General features: G+C 40.2%; 1 protein-coding gene and 1 long non-coding RNA gene across 24 annotated transcripts in view; one reads left to right on the top strand and one right to left on the bottom strand.

Moving 5' to 3' along the window:
- The window catches only part of LOC147243771 (uncharacterized), a 136190-nt gene that overhangs the window by 65761 nt on the left and 43514 nt on the right, over positions 1 to 26915 (bottom strand). The gene's annotated exons all lie outside the window — the stretch shown is intronic.
- The window catches only part of ntng2b (netrin g2b), a 75310-nt gene that overhangs the window by 31287 nt on the left and 17108 nt on the right, over positions 1 to 26915 (top strand). For 5 of the 23 annotated variants that reach the window (XM_086188194.1, XM_086188184.1, XM_086188180.1 and 2 more), the window contains exons 4-34: positions 6607 to 6779; positions 8576 to 8605; positions 9576 to 9752; positions 12665 to 12721; positions 14892 to 15290; positions 18346 to 18411; positions 18959 to 19072; positions 19239 to 19307; positions 19520 to 19612; positions 19770 to 19832; positions 20010 to 20123; positions 20231 to 20344; positions 20498 to 20599; positions 20764 to 20865; positions 20981 to 21082; positions 21339 to 21455; positions 21662 to 21769; positions 21864 to 21977; positions 22072 to 22170; positions 22400 to 22500; positions 22734 to 22839; positions 23069 to 23167; positions 23410 to 23508; positions 23734 to 23832; positions 24057 to 24155; positions 24385 to 24483; positions 24708 to 24806; positions 25033 to 25131; positions 25376 to 25441; positions 25971 to 26093; positions 26209 to 26310. In XM_086188194.1, the coding sequence (XP_086044320.1) occupies positions 6607 to 6779; positions 8576 to 8605; positions 9576 to 9752; positions 12665 to 12721; positions 14892 to 15290; positions 18346 to 18411; positions 18959 to 19072; positions 19239 to 19307; positions 19520 to 19612; positions 19770 to 19832; positions 20010 to 20123; positions 20231 to 20344; positions 20498 to 20599; positions 20764 to 20865; positions 20981 to 21082; positions 21339 to 21455; positions 21662 to 21769; positions 21864 to 21977; positions 22072 to 22170; positions 22400 to 22500; positions 22734 to 22839; positions 23069 to 23167; positions 23410 to 23508; positions 23734 to 23832; positions 24057 to 24155; positions 24385 to 24483; positions 24708 to 24806; positions 25033 to 25131; positions 25376 to 25441; positions 25971 to 26093; positions 26209 to 26310 (3404 nt within the window). The remainder of the gene's footprint in view (positions 1 to 6606; positions 6780 to 8575; positions 8606 to 9575; positions 9753 to 12664; positions 12722 to 14891; positions 15291 to 18345; positions 18412 to 18958; positions 19073 to 19238; positions 19308 to 19519; positions 19613 to 19769; positions 19833 to 20009; positions 20124 to 20230; positions 20345 to 20497; positions 20600 to 20763; positions 20866 to 20980; positions 21083 to 21338; positions 21456 to 21661; positions 21770 to 21863; positions 21978 to 22071; positions 22171 to 22399; positions 22501 to 22733; positions 22840 to 23068; positions 23168 to 23409; positions 23509 to 23733; positions 23833 to 24056; positions 24156 to 24384; positions 24484 to 24707; positions 24807 to 25032; positions 25132 to 25375; positions 25442 to 25970; positions 26094 to 26208; positions 26311 to 26915) is intronic. The other 18 variants (XM_086188185.1, XM_086188186.1, XM_086188183.1 and 15 more) reach the window with 18 other exon arrangements.

Below are 26915 nucleotides of genomic sequence, written 5' to 3'. Positions count from 1 at the left end.
TCAAGGGAAGGAGCTGTTGCAAGTGGGCCTTCTCAGTGACGGCTGATCGAACACAGAGAAGGAGAGGTGGGGGATCGCATGCTGGGTCAAAGCTGCATCCATGCGGCCTGTCATCAGAGGTTAGAGCACCCGTCAATGTGGACCCTCCCCCCGCTCCTCCTCCCAGTCTCACCACTGTAGTCAGAGAAGCAGGCTGTCACAGCTTTGACACAACAGCCCTACTGACTGCTCAGCCCCCCGCATCATCTATACTCCCAATTTCCTCCTCCACCCACTCCTCTCAAACACCATCCAATTTAAACCAATGCGCTGGTCCGTGAGCGCTGGTGCAACCGGCGGGAGCAAAGGAGCTGAGGAGTTTTAGACTGACACGAAGGGAAAGAAAGACAAAAGATGGAGAAGAAGAAGAGCAAAAAGACAGGTTGATAGAATTTTGGAGAGAATAAAAACATATATAGTGGGAGGAGAGGGCAAAAGAGAAAATAAGAGAGCGGGTGTGGTAGCTGAGTCCCCGGAGAGGGATAGAGGAATATGCGTCGACTACAGTAAAGAGACAGATAAAGCCCCATTAACTGCTGCTTCCAGCTGCTTTCTCAGGCTTCGCCACCACATGACTCCCCCTTGATGTTTGTTTATCTTTCTTCTTATTTATACCCCTAATTGCTGTGTCTCTTCATTCTAAATCCAGCAGTCCAATCATTAAATTCACCGCGCTGACATGACTTCAGAGACTGGCTGTCAGGAGACTGGACAGATACAGATTGAAATGATAGTTGTGCAACAATTCACACCTAAATAAGTGACTTGGTTCAAGCTAGACCTGATCAGTTAATGTGTTAAGTTGACAATTGGTGATTAAACATGTCCAAATTTTGCACTCATTACAGGCAGTTTTAAGCAGTTAAATACTCAAATATTATTCTAATAATAAATGACAATTTTGTTAATTAAATATATGCATTTAATTTCTATATTGCAAAGTCAGAAAAAAATAAGTTTAAGTCAGGCCTGATGTCACATGATAGAATGATCCAAATCTCTTGCTACATTTCAACAACACACTAAGACAGAGGAGCTTGTTTTTAAGACAATATAATCTTAAACAGACTTATATCAAATTTATAATCTAAAAAACAGGGTTCTTTGGCTTGCAGATTATATTGTTTGCAGATAAGAAAGATTATTTCTTCATCTCGAGGAAAATTTGAGACGTTTAACCAAGATTAAAATAAAAAATAGCACACCAATACAACCAAAAACTGAAAAATCATGTATCCTTTGAAAAAAAAAAGGGGGGTCCTTTAAGGATCTACAGGGTTAACAGCTTACAGCTTTTCAGCAGCAATGAAAGGAAGCTGAGAGTGGTGATGCCAACATCTCCTACAGGTGTCCCAGCTTTTGTTGATGACTTATAAGCCATCTGTCTGTGTGAAAGCAGTGTTGGAACAGACTGTGTTACTACACTCTCTGAAGTATTATTCAGGCAATATTTCAATGCAGAAAAGCTGTATATTGCATCATAATGGTCAGGACAAGGCCATTAACAAAGGAAAACAGAACATTTTAACTCCCATAAATGTTGGTTTATCCTTCACACGAACTGCCTAGATGTCAGTGAGGACAGTGACAGGGAGAGCTCTCCCTTTAAGTTTGACTCAAGACACATTTTGGTCTGAAAACCCACTTGAGAGAGTAGTAACCTTGCATGACCCGAATCAAACTGATGATTTTTTTTTTATATGTTCAAAATGTGACCCCAGTCTGACTCTGTTAATGTAAGCCAAAGTCAAACCTAGAATCAACAAAAAGGGGGCAATATTCCTTTGAACACAACAATATGCTTTGAGTACAACATTGGTTACATTTTGAGTTTATTTTTTGTGCAGATTGTCCAGAGTGAGCAGACAGGACAGGAGTAGAAGTGGTTAAATTGACCTATCATTGTGTATGTGACTGATATCATCTAGTGGCCATTTTAATTATGACCACAGGAAAGTCTATCAATGGAGGAGACTCGTGTTCGCTAAAGTGGAAAAAGATGTTTTGGCTTTCGCTGCAATTTTGACAAGATATTTGGATATCCTAAGGTCACTACCAGGGAGTGGTTAATGTGGCGGAGTATGAGCAAGCTGTTAGAAATTTAAATGCACCCATTGCACCATTTTGACTGAAACTCTACCACCTTTTGATGGATAAATGTTCAAACTCAGCAACCAGTAAATACTGTGGTAAATGATTATTGTGTCTGAAATCTGTCCGTTATCTCATTCACTTGGTGTTTTTTCCCCCACTGGAGAGAACGAATCATAATAGCTTTAAGTTCTGATCATAATCTATCATATTACCTTTATTACATTCAGCATAACCATTTTTTAGGTACCTCTTTTGTTTTGTTAATAAAAACAGCAGCGGTTTTCTCTCAGAATGTGTGTTTTTAAGATGTAATTTAAGGAGGCAGGGTAGCGTGTACTAAAATGTTACCATTCTTGAAATTTCCATCATAGTAAAACATACTGTTTTACTACTATCGAGACCTCTCTCTTTTTCTTTTTTTCTTTTTTTTTACATTCAGGAACTGCTTCTATATTTAGCAGTTTTCATTGTTAATGGTGGAGTCTTCCCATGAGGGATTACAATGCATTCCCTGCACAAGAAACTCACGGCAAACACCACAGGCATATACTGGAGGTGATATGAAAGACGAAAGCTAGTGTGTGCGTGTGTGTGTGTGTGCGTGCGTGCGTTTCAGGTGATGGGGGAGACACCAGCTGGTGTAGGACAACTTTATTAAATGTCTTCTTTAGTCCTCTTTATTAAGACAATGTGACAGTGACTCCTCACTGCCTGTGGTGTGTTTGGCTGCGCTATAAACCTCACCTGCTGGAAAATTCAACCAAATCAGCATATAACTTTGAGGAAACATAGGCAACAGACTGATAAACAGAAGTACTGACCCTTAATTACACTGGATAATTAAAACACCACATTGTGAGTGTGATTTCTAGTAGACGAATACATTTGCATTGTTTATTTCCTCCTCTTGCTCGATTTGCTTTCTCACTCTGCTTCTGCTTGCCCTTCTTTGTCTTTAACTCTACTCACCTTCTCTCATTTCATCTCTCCTCTCTCTCCTTCCCTGAGTAAACAGACAAGATTGTGATGGATCCAGCTGTCCTGTCTTAACTTCCGTCAGCTCAGAGCTGCTATTCCCACTTTGATGACTTTGCAGTGAAAGCAGACATCTTGCACATTAACATATGATTGTGCCCATGTATTATTTGTGTGTTCAGGGACTGACGAGAGGGATCGGGAGAAAGCTGTCATCCGTAAGAGAGAGACCAAAAGAGACACAGCACTTGAAAAAGTCAGAGTGTCACATAATTCATGTGGAAGGAGTGCAAGGCTAGAGGTACTCTTGATCTTCCTGGACTGTTCTATGTGACAGGAGTCAGAAAAGGAGGTCAAGGGGATGGAGTGTCCATAAAGTTTCAACCTGCACCTCAAATATTTGCTTCAACCTAGCCTCACTCCTCCCTCAACTGAACATATGGTGGCTTGCAGGGTCATTCATGTATGACCCTACATTTGTCTCAAACCTCAGAAAACTGAGGGTCAGCACCTGCAAACACTTTCTCAGAAGTGAAAAACAATACCTGCAGGGAAATTATTTCTTTGCCAAACTGCTCCTAACAAAATTAGGATTGAGGGCATGATTGTACGGTTTTTGCATGATTGCAGTACTGGAGATCATGAGGTGTCCCTCTGCAGCAGCACAAATCACACCATTCTTTCAAAGGTGGAATAGAAACAACAACTCTGTAGGTATTTAGTATGGAGATAGCATTAGCCACACACATTCTACATGATAAGGTTGCCACCATCTGTTGTGAATAAAACCAGCAAGCCCAGTGAAAATATAAATATGTGTAATAAGTAAGAAGTGTAATAGGATGAGGCAAAGAATGCTCTGTTCCTCTTCTTTTGTCCACCCTAGAGCGCCATAGGGAAGATGTACTTGTTAGCAGTGCCCTAGACCTCCACCAAAAACCAACAGGATTTCAATTTTAATTTCAATCCCAACTCCCAAAGTTTATGACACCAACGCATATTTTCCGCAAGATGACCACCACACATCGGATACTTTGACATGGTCACCGGGGGAGGTGAGGATTGAACCAGCGACGATTCTGTTGCTAAAGGGCCCCACTACCACTGAGCCACACTGCCCCTCCATGAGACTAAAATGTCATTATATATTAAGCTAGTGTAAACCAGACATTAGTTCAGGCTTTAATCCAAAAACCTCCTCAAAAATGTCCATTATTTACTGAGAGCTCTATCCAGTAGATCCAATTGCTGTTGATATTAGATATAAATGGCTCACTCTGGAGGTAATTGAAACACTTAAGTTAAGTGATGCACTAATGTAAATTAAATTATACACTAATGAAAACATAGTTAGGATGAATATTATATTTAATTTGTGCCCATTATCCCGCCTACATTTTCTACACTGGCATTTTTAATTACCATTATTTGGAAAAATGTTACTAAATATTAAGATATTCATAGATCCTGCCTACATATTTAGATTTAAAATGTAATTGTACAGATAACTGACAAAAGGGAGGCCATTTGCTCTCATATGCTGCAGGTAGTAGACACCAGAAAATCACTCTGTTCTTCAATATTGATTTTAAGCTACAACTTCCAGATCTTGCACTCAGCGGTGCTTCCACTTTAAAGATGAGACAGATGAGATTTATCACTGAAGATGCCGGAGATGAGAAGCAGTGATATGTTCAGTGCTGTCAGTCACTCAGTGCAGGCATTAGTCACCGTGCCTCTGCTTCTCTGATCTGTTGTCTGTCATTGCTGCTCTCCAACAAATGCATCAGAATCTCTCTCTCACTCACACACACACACACACACACACACACACACACCTGTCTCATTTCACACACATTTGCACGCCCTTTCTCTCTCACGCACATGTTATTTTCTCCATGGAAAAGAGATGTTCAATTTCCCTCTTTGCCAAGCGGACAGCTTGTGTCCTTCAGAAGGCGTGCAGGAAGCGCGGCCTTGTCGTTGGATGGATTCTTCCTGGCATGTCCTGTCAGCTCATCCAGGTGATCAGAGAGGAACGTAGGTGATTTATAGGACCGTGAACAACAATGCGATATGAGACACAACTCACTATGATCGACTGATTTTTTTTCCCCCCCCGTGAGGCATCAGTCATCATTATTCTGTATGTGAAGTACACCCAATGTCGTGAGTCCAATTGATCTGACAGCGCAAATTCTAAATAAGTAAAAAAAAAAACTGATGAGAAAGTGCAGATTAGTGTGAGGAAGGAAGATTGAAGTAGTCATCTTGCCAGAATACAGGGGCCATTCTTTGAATATTTGATGCAGACGGATAGCTGTTCATCCAGTGGAACAAACTGGATTGGAGTCCAGTCGCTCATCTGGAAAAGGCTGTAATTTAAAGTCATAGCTGCCGAGTGTCCTTTAGATCCTAATTTCCTTCCCAGGGGAACTTTGACCTCCGGATCAGCCCACCTGAGTCCTGCCCTCTGTGTGTGTGTGTGTGTGTGTGTGTGCGCGCGCGCACGACCCCCCCCCCTTCTCTCACTCACTCTCACACACACACACACACACACACACACACACACACACACACACACACACACACACACACACACACACACACACACACACACACACAGAAAACGACTCACTGAGCACATTATTGTTTGTTGAGAGAACTGGTAAATAGACCCACAACATTTTACACTCAACTTCTGCATTGTTTATTTCTAAGATTACACTGTGTAAGTATTTTTTACTTACTCGCCAGAATGATTCTTAAAGAGGAGAAGCAACATGAAACATTCTCATGTCATGTATTTTCTATGTAAAATGTAATTCCTCTATAATTCATTGACAGAAATGCACCAAAACTACTTATAGAGTTGTTACAATGACAGTAAGTAAAATTCAGTGAGATTTTTAGACCACTATGCATGCACAGCCTAGTCTGCTCCTTAAGATGCATAAACATATCTGCAAACCTACACAGAGAAGGGTTTTTATGAGTAATTGTAGGTTGTAGGGGTTCGCAGAGGAGCCAGTGGATACATTTTCCAAATCACACAGATCTTTGCATCAAACAGGTTAGTTGCCAAAGCCAATTGCTCTTGGTAGACTGGTCCAAAAGCAAAGAAAATCACAAAAAACAAAGGAAAGGTGCTACTTACATGTGTGAGAGAAAAAACACAAATGTTTCTGAGCAGCCCCCAGCACATGCAAGCATTGGTGTTAAAACCCATAAAACTATGCATTTAGAATACACTCACACACATACGTTTACTGTATGTGCAGTATGTATGTATGTTACTAAAGTAACAGTATAGTGTATATGTACAAAATCTGCTCAAAAACATTAATTAGATATTAATATTTAGAAGGAAGAAGGCCTCACACACTTCAACATGTTCCTATGTGTGATAACAACTATTGTGTTCTTATATGAAGAACTTAAGAACTTAAGTTACTCTCATTTATATCATCTGCCTTTTACCCCCCTCTTTTTTTTCAGATGCAAGTGTAACCTCCATGCCTCCCAGTGCCTGCTGCAGGATGGGAACCTCCAGTGCCAGTGTGAACACAACACCACTGGCCAGGACTGCCAGCGCTGCAGAAAGGGCTTCAAAGCCAAGTCATGGAAGGCTGGCTCCTACTTACCAGCACCCAATGGAAACCCCAACACCTGTAAGTACATGTGTGGACTCTATCTGGTACTTGAATAAGTTCCAATACTTGTGGAGAAACTAAACTCACCTCTAACTTGGCAGTTAGGTTATGTACACTAAATATAGCCAGTTGATAATGAGATGTAGTTACTCTAAATGTAAAGTTTAACTTAGCATTTGAAATGGTGTAAAAGTTATTGCTTAGATCTTAAGCCTTTTTCAATTTCCCAAATTTTGTTATACTCAGAATCAAATATTTTATGGTTATTTGGTAGTTGCTTGGCAGATTCTAGGCATTTTTATTATGTTTTTACCTTTTTTACTATGCCTTTATATTGTGTTTTTATTGTTGTCTGTTTTTATTGTTTGAGAGTAACCAGCTGACTACCTGAATTTCCTTCGGGATAAATAAAGTGCTATCTCATCTAAAATTCTCTTTATAGGAGTTTTCTGAAATGTCGAAGAAGAAAATTGAGACCTACTGTTCAGCCAGTTCTGTAAGACAGGACAAAATTGTGGGTCAGGACACCAGAAAATCGCAAGATGATTTCCAAAAATCCAAAAAAAAGACTTAAAAGTCCTTTATTGTTTCTAAAGAGCAGCAGTTGAACTTAACCATGTAAATTGTGTTTGGACAGGCCTGTAAGTGGGCATTTGTGCAAAATGAATGTTCATTCAAACCACCTCTGAGGATAGTCAGGGTTGCTAGTCCCTCTCGTACCTTTGTTTCGAGTGTCTTGGGCTGAAAAGTTTTGAAAACCCTATTCTAAGATATAATTGTGTCTTTTTGGTTTTCTGTCACTCTCATGAACCCCAAATTGCTCCCAGCACAAGTACAGATCATCTTAGTCCTCCTGATCAAGACCATAGATAATTTTCTATTTCAAAATGAATATGAATGCGGTCATTATAATTGATATTTTACAGAACTCTTAACTGATGAATGTGTAGGTTTGTTTGTCATTCTGAGGTCCTAAATGCAAAGCAGGATCAAGGGATCAAATTGAACAGGGAGAAGAAGTTGAGACAATGCGATGGAGAGACTGAACTCTCTGAGTTGTCATCACCTCAGAGACCACAGAGGAGTGCGTGGGGGGGAAATCCTCTTGGAGAATGTAGCCAGCTACAGTAGCTAGCTCTGATAAAATAATAATCTAGGGCAGTCCCTCCCTAGTTTTCTCCTTTCAGACAAACATAGACAGACTTGCATGCTCAGAGAGACACGCACAGCGAAACACACACACACACACACACACACACACCTGTGCCAGCACACACTGCAGATAACAGGCCTATTGTCAGCCACCCCCCCCCTTTTTTTTAACCATGCTGTTGTTTCCAACCCACTTCTAATGGGACTGACATACACCTTTAGATCCCATCACCACCCTTTTAAACTCCCAAATCCCATTAGTGGAATTTAAAAATTCAAATGTTTGCAACTTGCTTGGTTGAAATGCAACATAAAATGGCCCTGGCTCACGAAACCATTGGGTCTCTGCAGACTGCATTATGCATGCCATGCTAAGCTAACTCTAAATGCAATCTTGGAAAATATGCAAGAAAGGCAAAAAAGTTTGATTCAAGGGCAAAGAGGTACTTAAAACATACATGTATGATGGATAACTGAATGTTAGGGTTTGCAGAAGTGTAATTGGGGAGGGGAGAGGGTCCTCAACAAGCCCTTATTCTGCTGAAAAGCTCTTAAGCGCTCTCCCCCTCCTGAGCCTGATGAATGAGACGGAGTCAAGTCTTTAGGCAAATTGAATGCATAAATAAACAAGTCCTCTTCTCCTCTTCCTCCTTCTCTTTCAGGTACAATCGCTGGCTCCCCTTCCGGTTCTAGTAAGTAATAATGCAAAGCAGAGCAAAGGACATCCACACTCCCATCTACCTGCCTTTTCCTCTCTCCTTTTTGTTGCATTGTTTTTAAAATGTACGTTTTAACCTCACACCTTGCCTTTTCTGTATGCTTCTTAAACTCTCCCCCGTCTTTCTTGTGATGTTGAGTTGGCTCTCTCGTCAGTCAGTTCTCTCTCTTCCTGCGTCTCCTCTCTCAGTGCTGCAGCTTGGACCCCATGTGCTTCATTATTAATAGGCCTCTCTGTCGCCATGTCCTTTCATCACAGCACATCACACAAACCTGCACAGGAGGAATTCTTCCACAGTTCTGCTGTTCTTATTGAGACTAAAGATGGTGCTGCTGATGGATTGAAGAAAAGAAAGTTTGAGAGCAGGGTTCGGTGAGAATAGGTGATGGATGGAATGGCAAAGGGAGTAGGGGGAGAGTGAAAAGAGAGAAAGAAGAGAGGAATGGTAGAGAGGGATTGGGCATATGTTAGTGTGTTGTAATGCAGTGTGATTCTGGGTGAAGAGCTCGGGGAGGCAGGAATAAAAGGGAATTTGATTAGGGATTCTCTCTGTGGAGAGGCTCTCAGCCTCCGAGCTGTTAGACAGAAACGATCGGCAAAGTGGCAACATCAACTCTGACAGCACTGGGCTTTTCTCCACATGGCCCAACAGTAAAAGGCTGATGCATGGATAGACTGAGCAATTGGACTGCACTGCAGAAGCCTGTTTTGTTTTTGTTTTTTTCCAAAGGTCTCCTCTCATAATCAGATACAATTGTGTGGTTTTTGGTGAAATAATGGGTTTGGTTTATCAAAAGAAAAGACAGGTGCTAGCTAATGAGCTGATTATGGTTAAGTGGTAGAATTCCAGGGTCCCACAGATTTAGTTTAGGATTATTGATCAACATTTCTATGTTACTGGATAGCCTCAACCTCATGGAAAACATTGACTTCACCTGAAATAGAGGCTGAGGATGAAACTGAAGGTGAAGCAAAAGGTGATGCTGAGACTGGAGGTGTAACCTGGGGTCCACCTGAAGGCGAGGGTGGACATGAGAGCGAAGCAAAGAGAGCTACATTGGTTCCTGAAGCTGAGTGGTTCCTGCCTGTTACCCAAGAGCCCTTTGGAGCCCCTCTGGAAGGTGCGGAAAGTAGATTAGAGGTTAGCCTTTAGATTAGACTGTACATTTCTGAGAGAAATATTGTCAGTAATTCTGTTTGTCTAAAGCTTGATGACACATGCTGATGAGATGATTTCAACTGTAGTCCACTATCCATGTATAAAGAGAATTAGATAACAGCATCAGGGCCCATTCACTCCCTAGAAAGAAAGTCCCAAACAAATGCATTCAAACTTCAATGGCCATAAAATGATTAAATCTAGTAGCATTTTCAAAATGTTAGTGGACCAAATGGATTGTTAAATGAGTGATTTTGTGTGAAAAATGATCTGCCTTCTTACCTTTAGTATGTTTCTCTTGTCAAACATTGTTCTAAAAAAAACCTTAAAGTTTCAAACCAAAAACAGGCTTGTAAGAGAAGAACTCTTTCATAGATTTATAGTTAATAAAAACCAGGGGTCCTTGCAGGGCAGAACGTATAAAGGAATTATACTGGTTCCACAGTGAGTAGCAAACATGCAGCTAAAATGCTGCTTATAGCTGAATATCCACTAATGTCTTATTAAACACAGTGAAAGAGGCCATTCTACACAATGAGCACTTTTACTTTCATTAGTGAAGTATGTACCACTGTTAGCTGTAGATGATGAAAGGATGGTGTGCAAGTGTGATGTAGACTGATGTGTGTGCTTGCGTGCTTGTATTCATCGATGTGGACCAGACGTGTATTTGTGGCTGTATATACACCATCAATAAATCATTGTGCAACTTACTGGAGGTCTTCCGATGTACATTGGTGGTTTTCTCTGGGTCAAACTCTATAGGCATTCAGACTTGATTTTTTCTGACAGACTGGTTTGGTGCAAGCCAGAGCAGTAGACTCTGTCAACCCAGTACAGTAACAACATCCTCCAACCCCGCAAACCTTCATGCTAAATTTAAACCCACCATCTTGGTAGGCAGTGGATCTCTCATGTTCCACCAGAAAAGCACTTAGGACATGGAAGGAGTAGAACATCGGCAGTGCTGTGATGTATTTGGACTTCCCATTTTTGTCTTAAAGAAATCCATTAAGAGCATTTCTTGAACAGTCCTTTTACTGTTTGACTGAAGGGAAGTCGAAGAATTCACTGATTAGATGTGGAGAAGCCGACAAAAGTTTCAACTCTGTATAAAAAAAGCTACAGTCTCTTAAAAGCTTTTTACAGCAACATCTATTTAGATCAAACTAACATTTAATCCATGAATGCATACTTTTAAGTATGAGTGTGCAATACACCGTATATACACGCAATTTATTTGCAATATAGAACTTTAAAGAAAAGGCATTTCAACTACTGAGTTACACTTCTGGGGCACAAGAAGTGAAGATTGTAGATGCCTGCTTTATTTTATTTTTATCTCCAGTGTAGAGAAGTGAATTTGACCTGAACCTGACCTGATGTGAGCAAACCCTTGCTATGCGTGTGTGTGTGTGTGTGTAGATTTATGGTGGGCATATGGCGTACTTCAGTGTAACCCATAAATCATCTTCACCTCCTCCTTTTCCTCCAAGGGATCTGAGGTCTTAGGTTCCATTGTCACAGGCCACCACTACTGTTTGTGGAGCACGCACACACAGATGCAGACACAGACACACAGGCACACACACACACACACACACACACACTATTGTATCCTGTGGATTAAGGTCCTGTGACATTAATAAGTACATCACATGACAGCATTAGTCCTCTTAACTAATAAAACTTGAGGTCTCAGTTATCTCCTCTGAATCTCACACACCCTCCAAATTATATTAAATATAGCACATTGAGAATGTTAATGTAAAGCTAAAATATACAGCTAGGATTACATTTTTAATTTTTCACACACATAAAAATGTGCTCTACTAATCACATTTACTATTAAATGTCATTGTCCCTTTTTTTTTTGCAAATGTCTGCCAGAGCAGATGTTTCTTTAGCAGACTCATGGGTTGGACAAGATGTCATAGTAGTTGCGCCAGTGTCATGTCCCTGCCCCAGTTAAGTCACTGAGCATGCTCAGTGGAGGATTAGCAACCTATTGGCACGAGCGTCTGATCCTCAGAGTCCACAGCCTATTGGTCAGCTGGACAGATGGGTATTAGGTGTGTGTGTGTGGGGGGGGGGGGGGGGGGCACGCAGAGGCAGAGCAAGCAACAAATCCTTGATCCCAGACATACATCTACCTATCCAGCCACCATGAACCCATATGACCACTTTTCATCTTTTCGTCCAAAATCCGATCCCAGAGCGTCCCGACAAAGAGCCTGCACAGGACTTGCAGACATACTGAAACACATGCACATGGGGGGTGTAATAACCACAATCCTATCTGACAATCCACCCCACCCCAACCCCCCATAGCTCACTCTCATCTAATGAAATCCCTGCATTTGTATGGAAACTCAACTTGGCCTTGGACGGACAGAGATTGGATCATGCCTGGAAAATCATGTGACATATTAATACATCCATGATGTCATGCGGTCCATTAGATGTTCTGGTGTTAACTAGGCCTTGAATCACAATGTCTTCATTACTCTGGAGCTAAATCAATGTCTAGCACTCTCGTAATAAATGATGAGAATGCTGAGAGTGACAGGTAGCATTAAAAATTATTATTATAATTTCTCCAGCTACATTAATACAAGTGACAAATGATCTCATTATATGCAAATGCACTTGTGTGGAAGGCACCTAAAAATGTGTCCGAGCAAGAAAAGCACATGAACCAATGCTGTATGCCCATTTGTGTATGTGTGTGTGTGCGTATCATGGGACTGTTGGTCCATCTGTACAGATAGACAGGCACATGTCAGAAGATTATGCAATGAATCAGCTTAGTCTGTTGTGATGCAACGGCTGAAAATTAAGCCTTTTTTAAAAACCCTTTTCCTTTACATCTAGAGTCGATTGCCCTAGGCAGTTTTGTTTCTGGACTTGGACATTCACATTTCAATGAAGGTAGGAACATGCAAACTACTGTAGGTTGAGATCAATCTTAGTCGTGATGCAGTGCAATTATACCAGAACAGATAGCTACTTACCATCATAGCAATGCAGATAGTTCTACATTATGCAAACCCCTGCTTTTATTGATGTAGAGCTCGCAAACCTCTGAACCCCAATTCCCCCTGCTAGCCCGAGATTAAAGACAAAGCCAGATCCCTCATCCCCGTGCCTATTCAAGACCTTCTCCATCTCTGCTCTCCAGTCATCCATTTCAATAAATAGCTTTACAGTAGATGCAGATGACCTATTGTCCTTAAGGCAAGAAATTTATTTGAACTCCTTGTAGTCCTTAACTGGCTGCAGTAGTGTTACAAGGCAGCACTGATGAACTTGACTTCACAATACTGCAGCAGTGATTAATAGACTGTAAACTAGAAAGCACTCAGAGAGCACATACCTTTGCCAAGGTGAACTTTCAGCCCATGGCACTTTCTTGTTGGGGCCCAAATTAAAGCAACAAGCAGAGATTAGCAGGCCCCCCACACATCACAGTGTGTGGCTGCTCTGCAGAGTTAGAGGGAGGTGACACCTGATCTTTTTGGAGTGTGCATGAAGAAGACGACTGCATGCTTTGTGGTACAAACATCACTTCCTGTGTCCATTAAGTGGCACCAGAGAACACACAGTTGTTATGTAATTGCTGCCTGAAGATGTCACAGTGCAGTTTTAACGTGCATGTATGTTACGTCTGGCTCACTTCATGTAATCACTAGGTGGCACTATTCAGGTTGTAGATGTCTTAAGGCTGGAATTCTTATTCAGCCAATTTGAAGTTTAGGAACAATCTGACCATGTGGAGTCCAGTTATGGCTGTTTCAGTTTCTATGTTCTAATACCAAATTTCCATTTCCTTTTCCTGTTGCCACCTTGTGACGCTTGAATTAATCCATCTCAGATTTAAAGGATTCTTTCCTGGCCTTACAATATTCTTCTGAGAGACAAACGCCACTGAGATTAACCTTGGGAGAGGTAAACACAGCAACTAACCCTCCCACCCATCCCCCCAAAAGTATGACAATAAAACAACTACATTTACATCTAGGGCAATATTCTGACATCCACCTGAATAAGATCTGAATAAGACAATGCCATGTAAAAGGTATTTTTGATTAACTTAACCCAAAAACCATGTCTAAATGAAGTTGTGGAGTAATATAATCTTTTCCATATTATTAGAATGTACTATATATGTAAACACCGTAATCCCAAGTCCTAGAGGAGGTTTTGCAGCATTTTGCAACACCGTAAACTGCTTGATGAGGCAGCTTTAGCATCCAGCGAGAGTAACAAGCTCTGCTCAAAGTACATTTTGCAAAATCCTGAAGAAAACCAACATACAACATATTGATGTAATGTTGGCGTGCGTAGTCTATTAGTCATTCATTGAAACATAATAATCAAAATATTGCCTATTTATAATTGTCAGATTATTGTCATTCATGTAAATGTACTAGTCATTACGGCCACAAGACCACTTTACCATACATACATTTTACTGAGGAAGATTAGAAACACTACTGCAGTTGAAAAAGGGAAAATCTCAGCAGTAGTTTTGTCAATTCAAATCATGTCGTGAAGATACCATGCAGGTATGCAGTGTTATATTTATGGATCAGTAACTGAATCCTTGTTGAGAAGGTGAGAGGTGGGGAAGGATTTCCATTTTTCTCAGTGTCCCTCAGATTGTAGAGACGACAAAAAAATGAGCATGCAAACACACAGATAAGCAACATTGTAAGTGTAAAACTGAGTAATACACTTTGACAAACAGTGTGATTTCATTTTACTACCATATTAACAATAGTCACACCTTTAACAGTCGCTGTTTTTGCAGTAAGAAAAACACACAATTTTCCAGCACTGAAAGGGTTGTGGAACAGATTTTGAGTTTAGCCTATCTCAGCAGTGTGAAATCGCACTTTCATTGTGTATTCTCACTTCTGTGTGAGTGAACGTTCATGACAGCGTGTGTGTATGTGCACATTTGAAGAAAAAAGTAAAAGCAGGCTTCCTCTGGATAAACAATCTGAGGCAGCATCTCTTATGCTAATGCTGTAGCCTGCTTGTTCTCATTGCATTTACATTCTCTGTCCTCATGCAACTGATGCAACCGACATCACAGCTCCACCAGCAGAAACCAGTGATGCAGAGCACTCAGTTTCACTAACAGACAACGTGTTACCCACCAGCTCTTTGTCTGAGCCTCCACTAGCACCCATGGGAGAAACTGACACACTTCCAGATACAACAGAGGTTCTTCCCTCTTCCATATCCTCTCTGTCAGTGGAGCACAGAGTTTCCCCGACACCAGAGGAGTTCACACCTTCAAACTCAATCCCTGAACACTCACATCCGTCGCACCCAGTCCCAAAGGAGTCCACAAATCATTTGGTTGTTCATCAACATCATCACTACCCTCTAATCACAAAGGAGTCAGTACACCATCCCCTGCCTCACCATCATACAAGCCAGGTGAAAACAGAGGACAAACTGTCAGAGACATGGCATAACGAGAGAGGAGGTAAGCCAGCATCCTAGATGACACTAGATATAGAGTAGAGCCCAAAGAATGTAGTTTAACCTCATTCAGTATCAGGAGATCACTTTATTTTTGGGCACTTTTTCAAGAGTTGAAAGCTACTAACATGCTCTTACACACAAGCTACCATATTTCTATGTTGCTGAGCATGTATGTTGCATGTTAACGAGGGTCTAGGACTCCAAAATCTAGTTAACATGAGTAAGTGAGATGAGTGGAGAGATAAACGGGATGTAGTGGGGGGGGGGGGTGTAGAGATGTCCGTCAATACTTTCTACTTCATGATACATTGTTGTTGGTTGACCTGGCTCAGGTTGTAAAGCATTAACAAATATAAACAATGATACCATGGGACTGTGTTTTTTAGAAAGGTTAAACTTTAGCCTTGATACTGTACTTGCAGCTGTTTCAGTTGTGGGTTTATTGCATGTATGATATTGCTGTCATTTTGCTCTCTCCTACTAATGGTACATGCAGTTTCAATTATTCTTCTGTGCTCTTAAGTCATGGAAACACCAAGCCATTGGTCGGTTACTTCTTAGGTTTTGTGGTGTATCCTTCACCACCGGCTCTATTCGGCCCTTGTTGGAGGCCATTCAACATGTTGGATTGGCGCCACAGATCGTCTGTAAGAGAACACATTTTGACTGGCAGTTAAGATAAACAAATCAGATGGAGAAACTAAATTGAGTCAAGTAGGTACACAGTGAATTTTCAGTTTAAACCCACAACCACCAGACAAACGGCAGTGCTGTGACTTTAATCAATCAGACATAATCTTGATTGAGTTCTCACATTCAGAATATTGCCACTAGTTGACCTTCTGTTTTCAATTTTGCAATGTGCTGTTTTTTGACCGAGACACTGGCGTCAGACAAGGGCACAGTCGGCTACTAGTTCTCTCATGTTGGTATGGTGTGCCAGGGCGAACGGTAGTCAGTGGAGACAGCACAACTTTTTCTAAACTACTGCAGAAGAATTGATTTCCTGTTTGCAATATGAACCAGAGCTAACCGAGTTAAATGAGGTCAGGGTTAATAAATAAATTATGTGGTATCAGATTGGTGCATGAACTGGCACTACTAATGTTAATTTTTTTAGCCAGTATTGGAGGCATATCTGATACAGCTATTGAAAGTAGAACAACTCTACATGGAGGCTTTGTCAAAATCTGTTCATCTTTGCTTCATTCAAGGATTTCTTTTCGAGGATTGCGGTGACAAAAACATATGTAGAAGTCAGAAAAGAGACAGAATGAGGACTCAGCCCAGAACAACCTCAAGTTCCTGCAGCAGATTACAAAATATGTTATTGAAACAATATAGTCCTGGTATAAATAAAATTCTAGTGGCTTCTTTGAGGTCATTTTCCTCTGATTTTGTCAGTGTCAACCTGCCGGTAACAAATCTGAAGAAGAGCTCCATCACTGTCATGGTTTACGAAACCCTATAGGCTCACACACCTTTCTCTCAGTCTGTGTAGAGTGAGTGGGAGCCCCTAGTGCTCCGGCTGCCATTGTCTGATGTCACACAGTTTAGGCTGAGCTGATTGAGATTAATGCCAGGAATGGTTTGAATCCCTCCTACCCCCAAGGCAGCATGGGTTACAAAGATTAAATGCATTTATGCTCACTGCTGTGCTAAACTGGCCTTTGAAACAACTACAATTCACAATCCTAAGAGCTTCTATGCCTTTGCACTTGTGTGTGCTGTTGTGACAGATGTGTTAACAAACGGGTCTAGCGGGGCCAGAGTCGGACATGAGAAGAGGTGGGTAGGGGTAACTCTGATGAGAATGTAATGTAATGATGGCATAACGCCAGTTGTGTGAAATGATACAGGATGTTGTGAGAACAGCTGCTGGCGTCCTGTCTCACTGGAGCCTCGGGGAGGGGGAGGGATGAACGGGAGTGAGTGGGCGGTAGATAGCCTGAAGGGGGACACTCGGCAGGGGAGCAGGATGCTTGCAGGATGCCCCTCTCTGAAGGAATGGTAGACGTACATCGCCTATGCTAAAACACCTCAGGGGGAAACACAGATGGAAGCATGCAGCACGGTATTCTCTAGTGGTCTAGTCATCATTAGGCACTCAACGACGTGTGTGTTGTAGTCACTTCGTGTGATTGGCCTTTTTTTGTTGAAAGCAAGCATATAAGGAGTTTTTTTTATTTCATGAATAGTGGCTGCAAACGTAAAGGTAAAAAGGAAGAGAGACTGCTTTATCCTCAAACTGAACTAGTTTTGCGTCTTTCACTGCTCACAGTAGCCCTAAGAACTGGATGCAAAGGATTCTGGGAGTGGCATAAAGCCCTCTGGGAAAGTGGAACATAGAAACAAAGAAAAAAAAGGAAAGGAAGGGAAAAAGTTGAGCAAGAGACAATTAAAAATGCAGTAAAGGCGGGATGTGTGTCCTCACTTGTCTTTAGATGCTATTTGTGAGTGCAACAGTCTCAACATAAAGACCCAAGAGAAGATGCTACTGTAACACCACACACAATATGATAAATACAGATAAGAAACTGCAATATAAAAAGCACATCAATCCTCCATCTTTACTATAAAGGAGAATAGAAAATCAAGTACATACAGGGAGTTAGAAGTACAAGGTTTTATGACATTCAGATAAAAGGAAAGTGCATGTCATTTCTTTCGCACCCTGAGTGAAAGTGTAGTCGAGTTTCTCAAGCCGCTCAGCTTTTTCATGAGCCCAGGGCTGAGGCCCCTGATGGGCCTATCCACTATCTGACAGGGAGAAAGGTAAAAGGGAAAACAAGATCTCAAAGGAAGACGGGAAGGAAAAGAAGGCAGACAATAACAGTAATCTTTACCCACTGCGATATCAGCCTAATTATACCAGGCTTATTATTCAGGTTGCGAAGGAAGGAGCATATAAAATACTCCACGATACTGACAATACATTAGAGCATCACATCAGCACAAAAAGGAAAGAAGGAGTTTTTGTGTGGTTAGTGGAGATGACTCTTTCATATTATGAATTGACTTTTTTTTTTTTTTTTCTTTTTATTCTGGGGCAAAAGTCTCCCACAAGTCTGAGGAACACATGCATGAGACTCACAGGCACAAAACAACATCATCTGAGCACGGTAAGGGAAGCAAGGAGAAAGATGAACGATTACAAGCTGAAAGAAAAGGTATCTCGTCATAGGTAGTGGTCGTGAAGTTCTATGCATTCGAGTAAGTTCAGTGTGGTAATTTAAAGCGGAAAGGGGAAGTAAAAAAATGGACACATCAGAAATTTACCAAGCGTCCTCAAAGGAAAAAGGACACTCAGTCAAAATGTTTAAACGACAGTTATTTGATCTGCAGCAGCAAGTGAGGATGTCTTTGAGTCTCTTACTTACGGTCACCTGACTTAAGTGCCAGCAAACCACTGATTTGCATTTTGCACAGGTGAGACTGCGGTTTGTTTGCGGCTTGTTTACTTAACATAAAATGATTTTTGCACAAACCTAACCAGATGGTAACTAAAGCGTTGTCATATCAGGAAATGCTTCCTGCAATTTCCTTGTATCAGAATTCATCACAAATGTTGTCGTGGGAATCATTGGCAAATTACCCGTTGTGTCTTTTAGGTATTTGTTGGACATACATCTATTTCAATCAGATGTTAAACAGTCATTTTTGTGTCAGTCCCTCACACACCTGAACAGCACATACATGAAAGTCATGGCCACAAAACCTCATTGGTCCATGGGGAGGAAAGAGGAAAGGAAGAGGGGAAAAAAAGGGACACTGAAGAGACAGGTACCTCTTAGTGATAGATGAATAGCAGATCAACACTTATAGATTCATATACTGTAGTTAAGTTGTAGGGAACCAAAGTAATACTTGACAACTTGTAAATGAGAAAACACAGCAGAAATGTTCAGAAATCATGTCTATAATTTCAATGAAATTTGTGACATTCCAGTTTTTCACAAGTCTGAGGAACACGTGCATGAGAGACATGGCCACAAAGCAACAACCTCATCTGAACATGGTAAGGAGAAAGGGGAAGAGGAGGGGAAAGACAGGAGAAAGAGAAGAAAGGTATTTTGTTTATTTATAGTGATGGAAAGATGAGAGTAGATTTATATTATCTAGCTTACCTGTAGTAGACCTAAATTAAAATTGGAGACTCGTAGAAAAGAATACAGCAGAAATTATTGAAATTCCTGCTCATCAATTCCAATGACAGTTGTCATATTTCAGTCTCCCACGAGCCTGAGGAACACCTACATGAGAGTCATAGCCACAAAACCTCATCTGGGCACAGAGAGGAACAAAGAGGGGAGGAGGAGAAAGGTATTTTATGTAGTGGTAGTGATGGAAAGGGTAGATTAACATAGTTTATTTGTAGGAAAACTGTCAAACTTGGCAACATGTAGCAAAAAAAAAAAAAACCCAAAAAAACCCAGCAGAAATGTAGTGAAATAATTTTCAATGACAATTGATATTTCAGTCTCCTACAAGTCTGAGGAACATGCACACGAGAGTCATGGACACAAAACCTCATCTGAGCATGGTAAGAAAAGAAGAGGGGAGGAGGAGGGAAAAGAAAAGGATGAAGAGAAACATCTCTTATTGTGCAGGAATGCAGATTTACATACTGTAGTTTAACTTTTTGCAACTCATAGCCAAGAAAACAGCAGAAATGTCTTTAAGTTCTTGCTTGTAATTTTCAATGACAATTATATTTCAGTCTCCCACAAGCTTGAGGAACATGTTCATGGGAGTCATAGACACAAAACCTCTTCTGAGCATGGCGAGGAAAGAAGGGAGGAGGAGGAGCAGAAAGGAGGAAATACCAAAACAGGTATATTGTTTATTTGTAGTGATGGAGAGAAAACCTGGCAAGTCATAGCAAAGAAGACAGCAGAAAGGTATTTAAACTCAGGCATATAAATTTAATGACAATTTCAGTCTTCCACAAGTCTGAGGAACAAGTACATGAGAGTCATGGCCACAAAACCTCATCCGAGCATGGCGAGGAGAGAGTGGAGGAGGGGGGGAAAGAGAGGAACGCTGACTTGAGAGGTATCTGTTTTACTTGGAGTAACAGAGAGCTAAGGACAGATTTGCATACTGTAGCTTACTCGTAGCAGACCAAAGCTGAACTCTGCAACTCATAGCAAACAAAAAAATAAACCCACAGAAATTACCATTTCAATGACAATTCTGATATTTCAGACTCCCATAAGTCTGAGGGACAAGTACATGAGAGTCACGCCCACAAACCAAAACCTTCATCTGAACAAGAGGAGGAAAAAGAAAGTAAGGCTGAAAGTGAAGGTATCCCTTTCATAAGTAGTGGAGGAAATGTTCTGATGTATAAAGAAAAATGTAGTAACAACACTTTCCTCACAAGTTTAACTTTGCAACTCAGGAGAGAGAGGAAGCAGCAGTCATTTATCTAAACGGTTGCTTGATAATTTTGACAACTATTGTGTGTTAAGTGTCCCATCATTTCGAGGAGCACGTACATGAGAGTCATGGCAATAAACACACTTTCTCATATGAGCACAATGAGGACGGGGAGCTGAAAGCTGAAGGCAAAGGTATTTGTAGTAATTTCCTTGGCTACCTCTAGCTGAATCAAACATAACTTTAAAAAAATGGAAGAGTAGACACGTTTCTAAATTTTGCTTGTAAATGACAACTGTGATGTTTCAGTGTTCCATAAGATGCAGGAACATGGACATGACACTCATAGCCACAAGAGTATGGAGTATGGAGGGAGAAAGGAGGAAAAGGAAAGACATACTGAAAGAAAAGGTATTTATTTGTATGTAGAAAATCTACATTGGTGTAAATCACTTGAGGTGTTGGTTTAATAGTTAAATTTCAATGTCATAATAGTAGTCAACATTAACACTGAAGCTTAATTTGAATTATACTTTTCATCTATCTAACAGTAGAGAACAAAAATTTAAACAATTAAAAACCAGAAAGTTGTGTGAGTTAGAAAAGTGTCTAATATTTCCTTCATCATATATTTTTGTATTTTATGTCAATTACATTATTTGAACAGTCCTTCACACATTTGATGGGCACACACCTGCCACTCATGGACACAATACAATGTTATCCATGCATGGTGAGGAGAGCAAGGAGGAGGAAGAAAGAGAAAGACACCCAAAAATAAATGGTATCTTGGCAATTTTCTTGTTGGCCACAAATTAAATTTAGCTTATAGTGGGAAATGTACTAAATTAGTATCCTCAATGACCTGATCATCCCCTTGTGCATTTAGATCATAGAGGTCATCAACAATAGTGTCATAGTTTAGGAGTAGAATTTAGCCCAAACAATGTTTTTTTGGTTGTTGTGTCAATAACAATTATGACATGTCAGTATCCCACAGTTCTGAGGGCCACGGGACTCATGGCCACACAACAGTGTCATCAACACATGATGAGGAAAGGACAGAAAAGGAAAGTAACAGAAAAGCTGAGACAGAAGGTATCTTGGCAATGCTCTTGGTTTTGTACAAGTGTAGAGAAGAGAATTTGCCGTTTAATATTTTTGTTTGTTATTGACAACTGTGGTGTATCAGTTTCCCACAAGACTGACGCCCATGCACATGAGACTCATGGCCACACAACAGTGTCATCAACACATGATGCGGAAAGGACAGAAGAGGAAAGTAACAAAAAAGCTGAGACAGAAGGTATCTTGGCAATGCTCTTGGTTTTGTACAAGTTTAGTGAGGAGAATTTGTCATGTAATATTTTTGTTTGTTATTGACAACCATGGTGTATCAGTTTTGCACAAGACTGACACCCATGCACATGGGACTCATGGCCACACAACAGTGTCATCAGCACATGATGAGGAAAGACACAGAGAGGCTGAAACTAAAGGTATCTTGGATATTTTATTGCGCTTGTACTATTACGTTATATAGTTGGCTTAGTTTTCCCACAATCTTTCTAGCTGACAAACATAATCCAATAATTTAGCTGTTCATTTGGAATGAAGTCCTATAAATTTAGCATCCACATTTGTAGTTTAGCAGTCCTGTTTAAATTAGTAAGGAAATAGAATGCATTTGATTCCATACAACTTTTTTATGTTATCCTGGTGTGTCAGTCTCTCACAAGTCTGGCGATCATGCACATGGGACTCATGGCCTCACAACAGTGTCATCAGCATATGGTGAGGAAAGACACAGAGAGGATGAAACTAAAGGTATCTTGGATATTTTATTGCTCTTGTACTTTACACTGTATAGTTGGCTTAGTTTTCCCATGATCTTTCTCGCTTACAAATATAACCCAGTGATTTAGCTGCTCATTTGGAAAGAAGTCCTATAAATTTGGCATCCACATGAGTAATTTAGCAGTCCCATTTAAGCAGTCCCGATAAAGTTAGTAAAAAGACAAAGCATTTGATACTGTACCATTTCTTTTTATGTTATCCTGGTGTGTCAGTCTCTCACAAGTCTGAGGATCATGCACATGGGACTCATGGCCACACAACAGTGTCATCAGCACATGGTGAGGAAAGACACACAGAGGCTGAAACTAAAGGTATCTTGGATATTTTATTGCGCTTGTACTATTACGTTATATCGTTGGCTTAGTTTTCCCACAATCTTTCTAGCTGACAAACATAATCCAATAATTTAGCTGTTCATTTGGAATGAAGTCCTATAAATTTAGCATCCACATTTGTAGTTTAGCAGTCCTGTTTAAATTAGTAAGGAAATAGAATGCATTTGATTCCATACAACTTTTTTATGTTATCCTGGTGTGTCAGTCTCTCACAAGTCTGGCGATCATGCACATGGGACTCATGGCCAGAAAACAGTGTCATCAGCATATGGTGAGGAAAGACACAGAGAGGCTGAAACTAAAGGTATCTTGGATATTTTATTGCTCTTGTACTTTACACTGTATAGTTGGCTTAGTTTTCCCATGATCTTTCTCGCTTACAAATATAACCCAGTGATTTAGCTGCTCATTTGGAAAGAAGTCCTATAAATTTGGCATCCACATTTGTAATTTAGCAGTCCCATTTAAGCAGTCCCGATAAAGTTAGTAAAAAGACAAAGCATTTGATCCTGTACCATTTCTTTTTATGTTATCCTGGTGTGTCAGTCTCTCACAAGTCTGAGGATCATGCACATGGGACTCATGGCCACACAACAGTGTCATCAGCACATGGTGAGGATAGACACAGAGAGGCTGAAACTAAAGGTATCTTGGATGTTTTATTGCGCTTGTACTATTACGTTATATCGTTGGCTTAGTTTTCCCACAATCTTTCTAGCTGACAAACATAATCCAATAATTTAGCTGTTCATTTGGAAAGAAGTCCTATAAATTTAGCATCCACATTTGTAGTTTAGCAGTCCTGTTTAAATTAGTAAGGAAATAGAATTTGATTCCATACAACTTTTTTATGTTATCCTGATGTGTCAGTCTCTCACAAGTCTGAGGATCATACACATGGGTCTCATGGCCACACAACAGTGTCATCAGCACATGGTGAGGAAAGACACAAAGAGGCTGAAACTAAAGGTATCTTGGATATTTTATTGCGCTTGTACTATTACGTTATATCGTTGGCTTAGTTTTCCCACAATCTTTCTAGTTTACAAACATAATCCAATAATTTAGCTGTTCATTTGGAAAGAAGTCCTATAAATTTGGCATCCACATTTGTAATTTAGCAGTCCTGTTCAAATTGTAAGGAAATAGAATTTGATTCCATACAACTTTTTTATGTTATCCTGATGTGTCAGTCTCTCACAAGTCTGACGATCATACACATGGGACTCATGGCCACACAACAGTGTCATCAGCACATGGTGAGGAAAGACACAAAGAGGCTGAAACTAAAGGTATCTTGGATGTTTTATTGCGCTTGTACTATTACGTTATATAGTTGGCTTAGTTTTCCCACAATCTTTCTAGCTGACAAACATAATCCTATAATTTAGCTGTTCATTTGGAATGAAGTCCTATAAATTTACCATCCACATTTGTAGTTCAGCAGTCTTGTTGAAATTAGTAAGGAAATAGAATGCATTTGATTCCATACAACTTTTTTATGTTATCCTGGTGTGTCAGTCTCTCACAAGTCTGAGGATCATACACATGGGACTCATGGCCACACAACAGTGTCATCAGCACATGGTGAGGAAAGACACAAAGAGGCTGAAACTAAAGGTATCTTGGATATTTTATTGCGCTTGTACTATTACGTTATATCGTTGGCTTAGTTTTCCCACAATCTTTCTAGTTTACAAACATAATCCAATAATTTAGCTGTTCATTTGGAAAGAAGTCCTATAAATTTGGCATCCACATTTGTAATTTAGCAGTCCTGTTTAAATTGTAAGGAAATAGAATTTGATTCCATACAACTTTTTTATGTTATCCTGATGTGTCAGTCTCTCACAAGTCTGACGATCATGCACATGGGACTCATGGCCACACAACAGTGTCATCAGCACATGATGAGGAAAGACACAGAGAGGCTGAAACTAAAGGTATCTTGGATATTTTATTGCGCTTGTACTATTACGTTATATAGTTGGCTTAGTTTTCCCACAATCTTTCTAGCTGAGAAACATAATCCAATAATTTAGCTGTTCATTTGGAATGAAGTCCTATAAATTTAGCATCCACATTTGTAGTTTAGCAGTCCTGTTTAAATTAGTAAGGAAATAGAATTTGATTCCATACAACTTTTTTTATGTTATCCTGATGTGTCAGTCTCTCACAAGTCTGACGATCATACACATGGGACTCATGGCCACACGACAGTGTCATCAGCACATGGTGAGGATAGACACAGAGAGGCTGAAACTAAAGGTATCTTGGATATTTTATTGCTCTTGTACTTTACACTGTATAGTTGGCTTAGTTTTCCCACAATCTTTCTAGTTGACAAACATAGCCCAGTGATTTAGCTGTTCATTTGGAAAGTAGTCCTAAAAATTTGACATCCACATTAGTATTTTAGCAGTCCCGTTTAAGTTAGTAAAGTAGTTAAGTTAGTAAAAAGACAGATAGCATTGATCCTGTTCCATTTTTTCATGTTATCCTGGTGTATCAGTCTCCCACATGTCTGAGGATCACGCACATGGGACTCATGGCCACCAAACAATGTCATCCATACATGGTGAGGAAAGAGAGGAGAAGGAAAAACACAGACAAGCTGAAACAATAGATATAGCAATGTTCTTGCTTTTGTGCTGCAAACAGAGTATTTATGGGCTGTACCCAATGTGGATTTGGCTGTTCATTATGGATAAAAGTAGTTCAACAGCAACTGTAGCAATATTCCTCTTCTTTCCGGGAAGAAAATACTTGTGGATTCTAATTTTTGAGGTGCCACCAATTATTTTATGTCCAAACCCAAGCAAGGAAAGTGGCATGTCTGAGCACATCTTGAAAAATCTCAGTCCACTTGAGGGGCTCCCCACTCAAGATTTGAACCATTGTTTTTCAGGGAACAGCCCTAGTGTGCTTTATCTTTGCCACAAATTAAACTTTGTGATATGTTATTGTAGTTTGCCAATCCGTTTAGATTAGCAAGCTAGATTTAGCACCGGCATTACTGTTATAGTATTAGTGTTTACTTTGCTGAATCAGAAGAGAATTTAGCCCATAGAATCTTTTTGGTAATGTCAATGATTGTGGTGTGTCAGATTCCCACAAGTCAGAGAGCCATGGACATGCGGCTCATGGCCATGGACACTGGACTCATGGCCACCGAACAATGTCTGTACACAGTGAGGAAAGAGAAGAGGAGAAAAAATTTGAAGCAACAGGTATTTTGGCAATGCTCTTGTTTTTGTACATAGTTGTTTTTTTTTTTTTACATTTTTGCCTCAAATTAAACAACTGAAGACGTCTCTTTAATGACACGATTTCGCCATGCATCAGTCTCCCACAATTCTGAGGGCCACAAACATGGGACTCATGGCCATAAAACAATGTCTGTGCACAGTGAGGGAAGGGCGGAGGAGGAAAAAGCTGAAGCAAAAGGTATCCTGTTAATGTTTTTTTTCTGTATATAGTGTACAGTGGTCCCTCGTTTATCGCGGGGGATACGTTCTAAAAATAACCCGCAATAGACGAAATCCGCGAAGTAATCAGCTTTATTTTTTACAATTATTATACATGTTTTAAGGCCGTAAAACCCCTAACCACACACTTTTATACACTTTTCTCAGACAGGCATTAACATTTTCTCACAGTTCTCTCTTATTTAAACACTCTCAAAGTTCAAACTTTTGCAGATTTAAAAAAAATAAGTACAATATTAGTAAATGAAACCAAAGATCAAAACCTGTTTTCAAGCCCAAACATTTTTAACAAAATTAATTTCAATGATCAATCTACGAGGTTTTACACATAAGAAATTATTACCAGTAACTCGGGCATATTTCACAGTTCCTCTGACGGTACCTCTTTGTCCTGGCGCTGCTCCGCTGTACCGTCTTTTTCCTCTGAAGGCCTTGGTGCAAGTTTTCTACCCAAAACCAAGTTTTAAGCTTTTAAGTTTTAAGTATAAAACTTGCAAACATACAGCACTTCAAAGTCAGACTGCTAGCGATTGAACATTTATGTAAATCTGGCAAGCCGAACAC

This window comes from Aulostomus chinensis, chromosome 19 (genome assembly GCF_037954235.1).
Source record: "Aulostomus chinensis isolate RoL2024-O1b breed Wild chromosome 19, RoL_Achi_v1.0, whole genome shotgun sequence".
NCBI classification, from domain to species: Eukaryota; Metazoa; Chordata; class Actinopteri; order Syngnathiformes; family Aulostomidae; genus Aulostomus; species Aulostomus chinensis.
The sequence above is the reverse complement of the archived record's forward strand: the minus strand, read 5'-3'. Positions and strand labels throughout refer to the sequence as shown.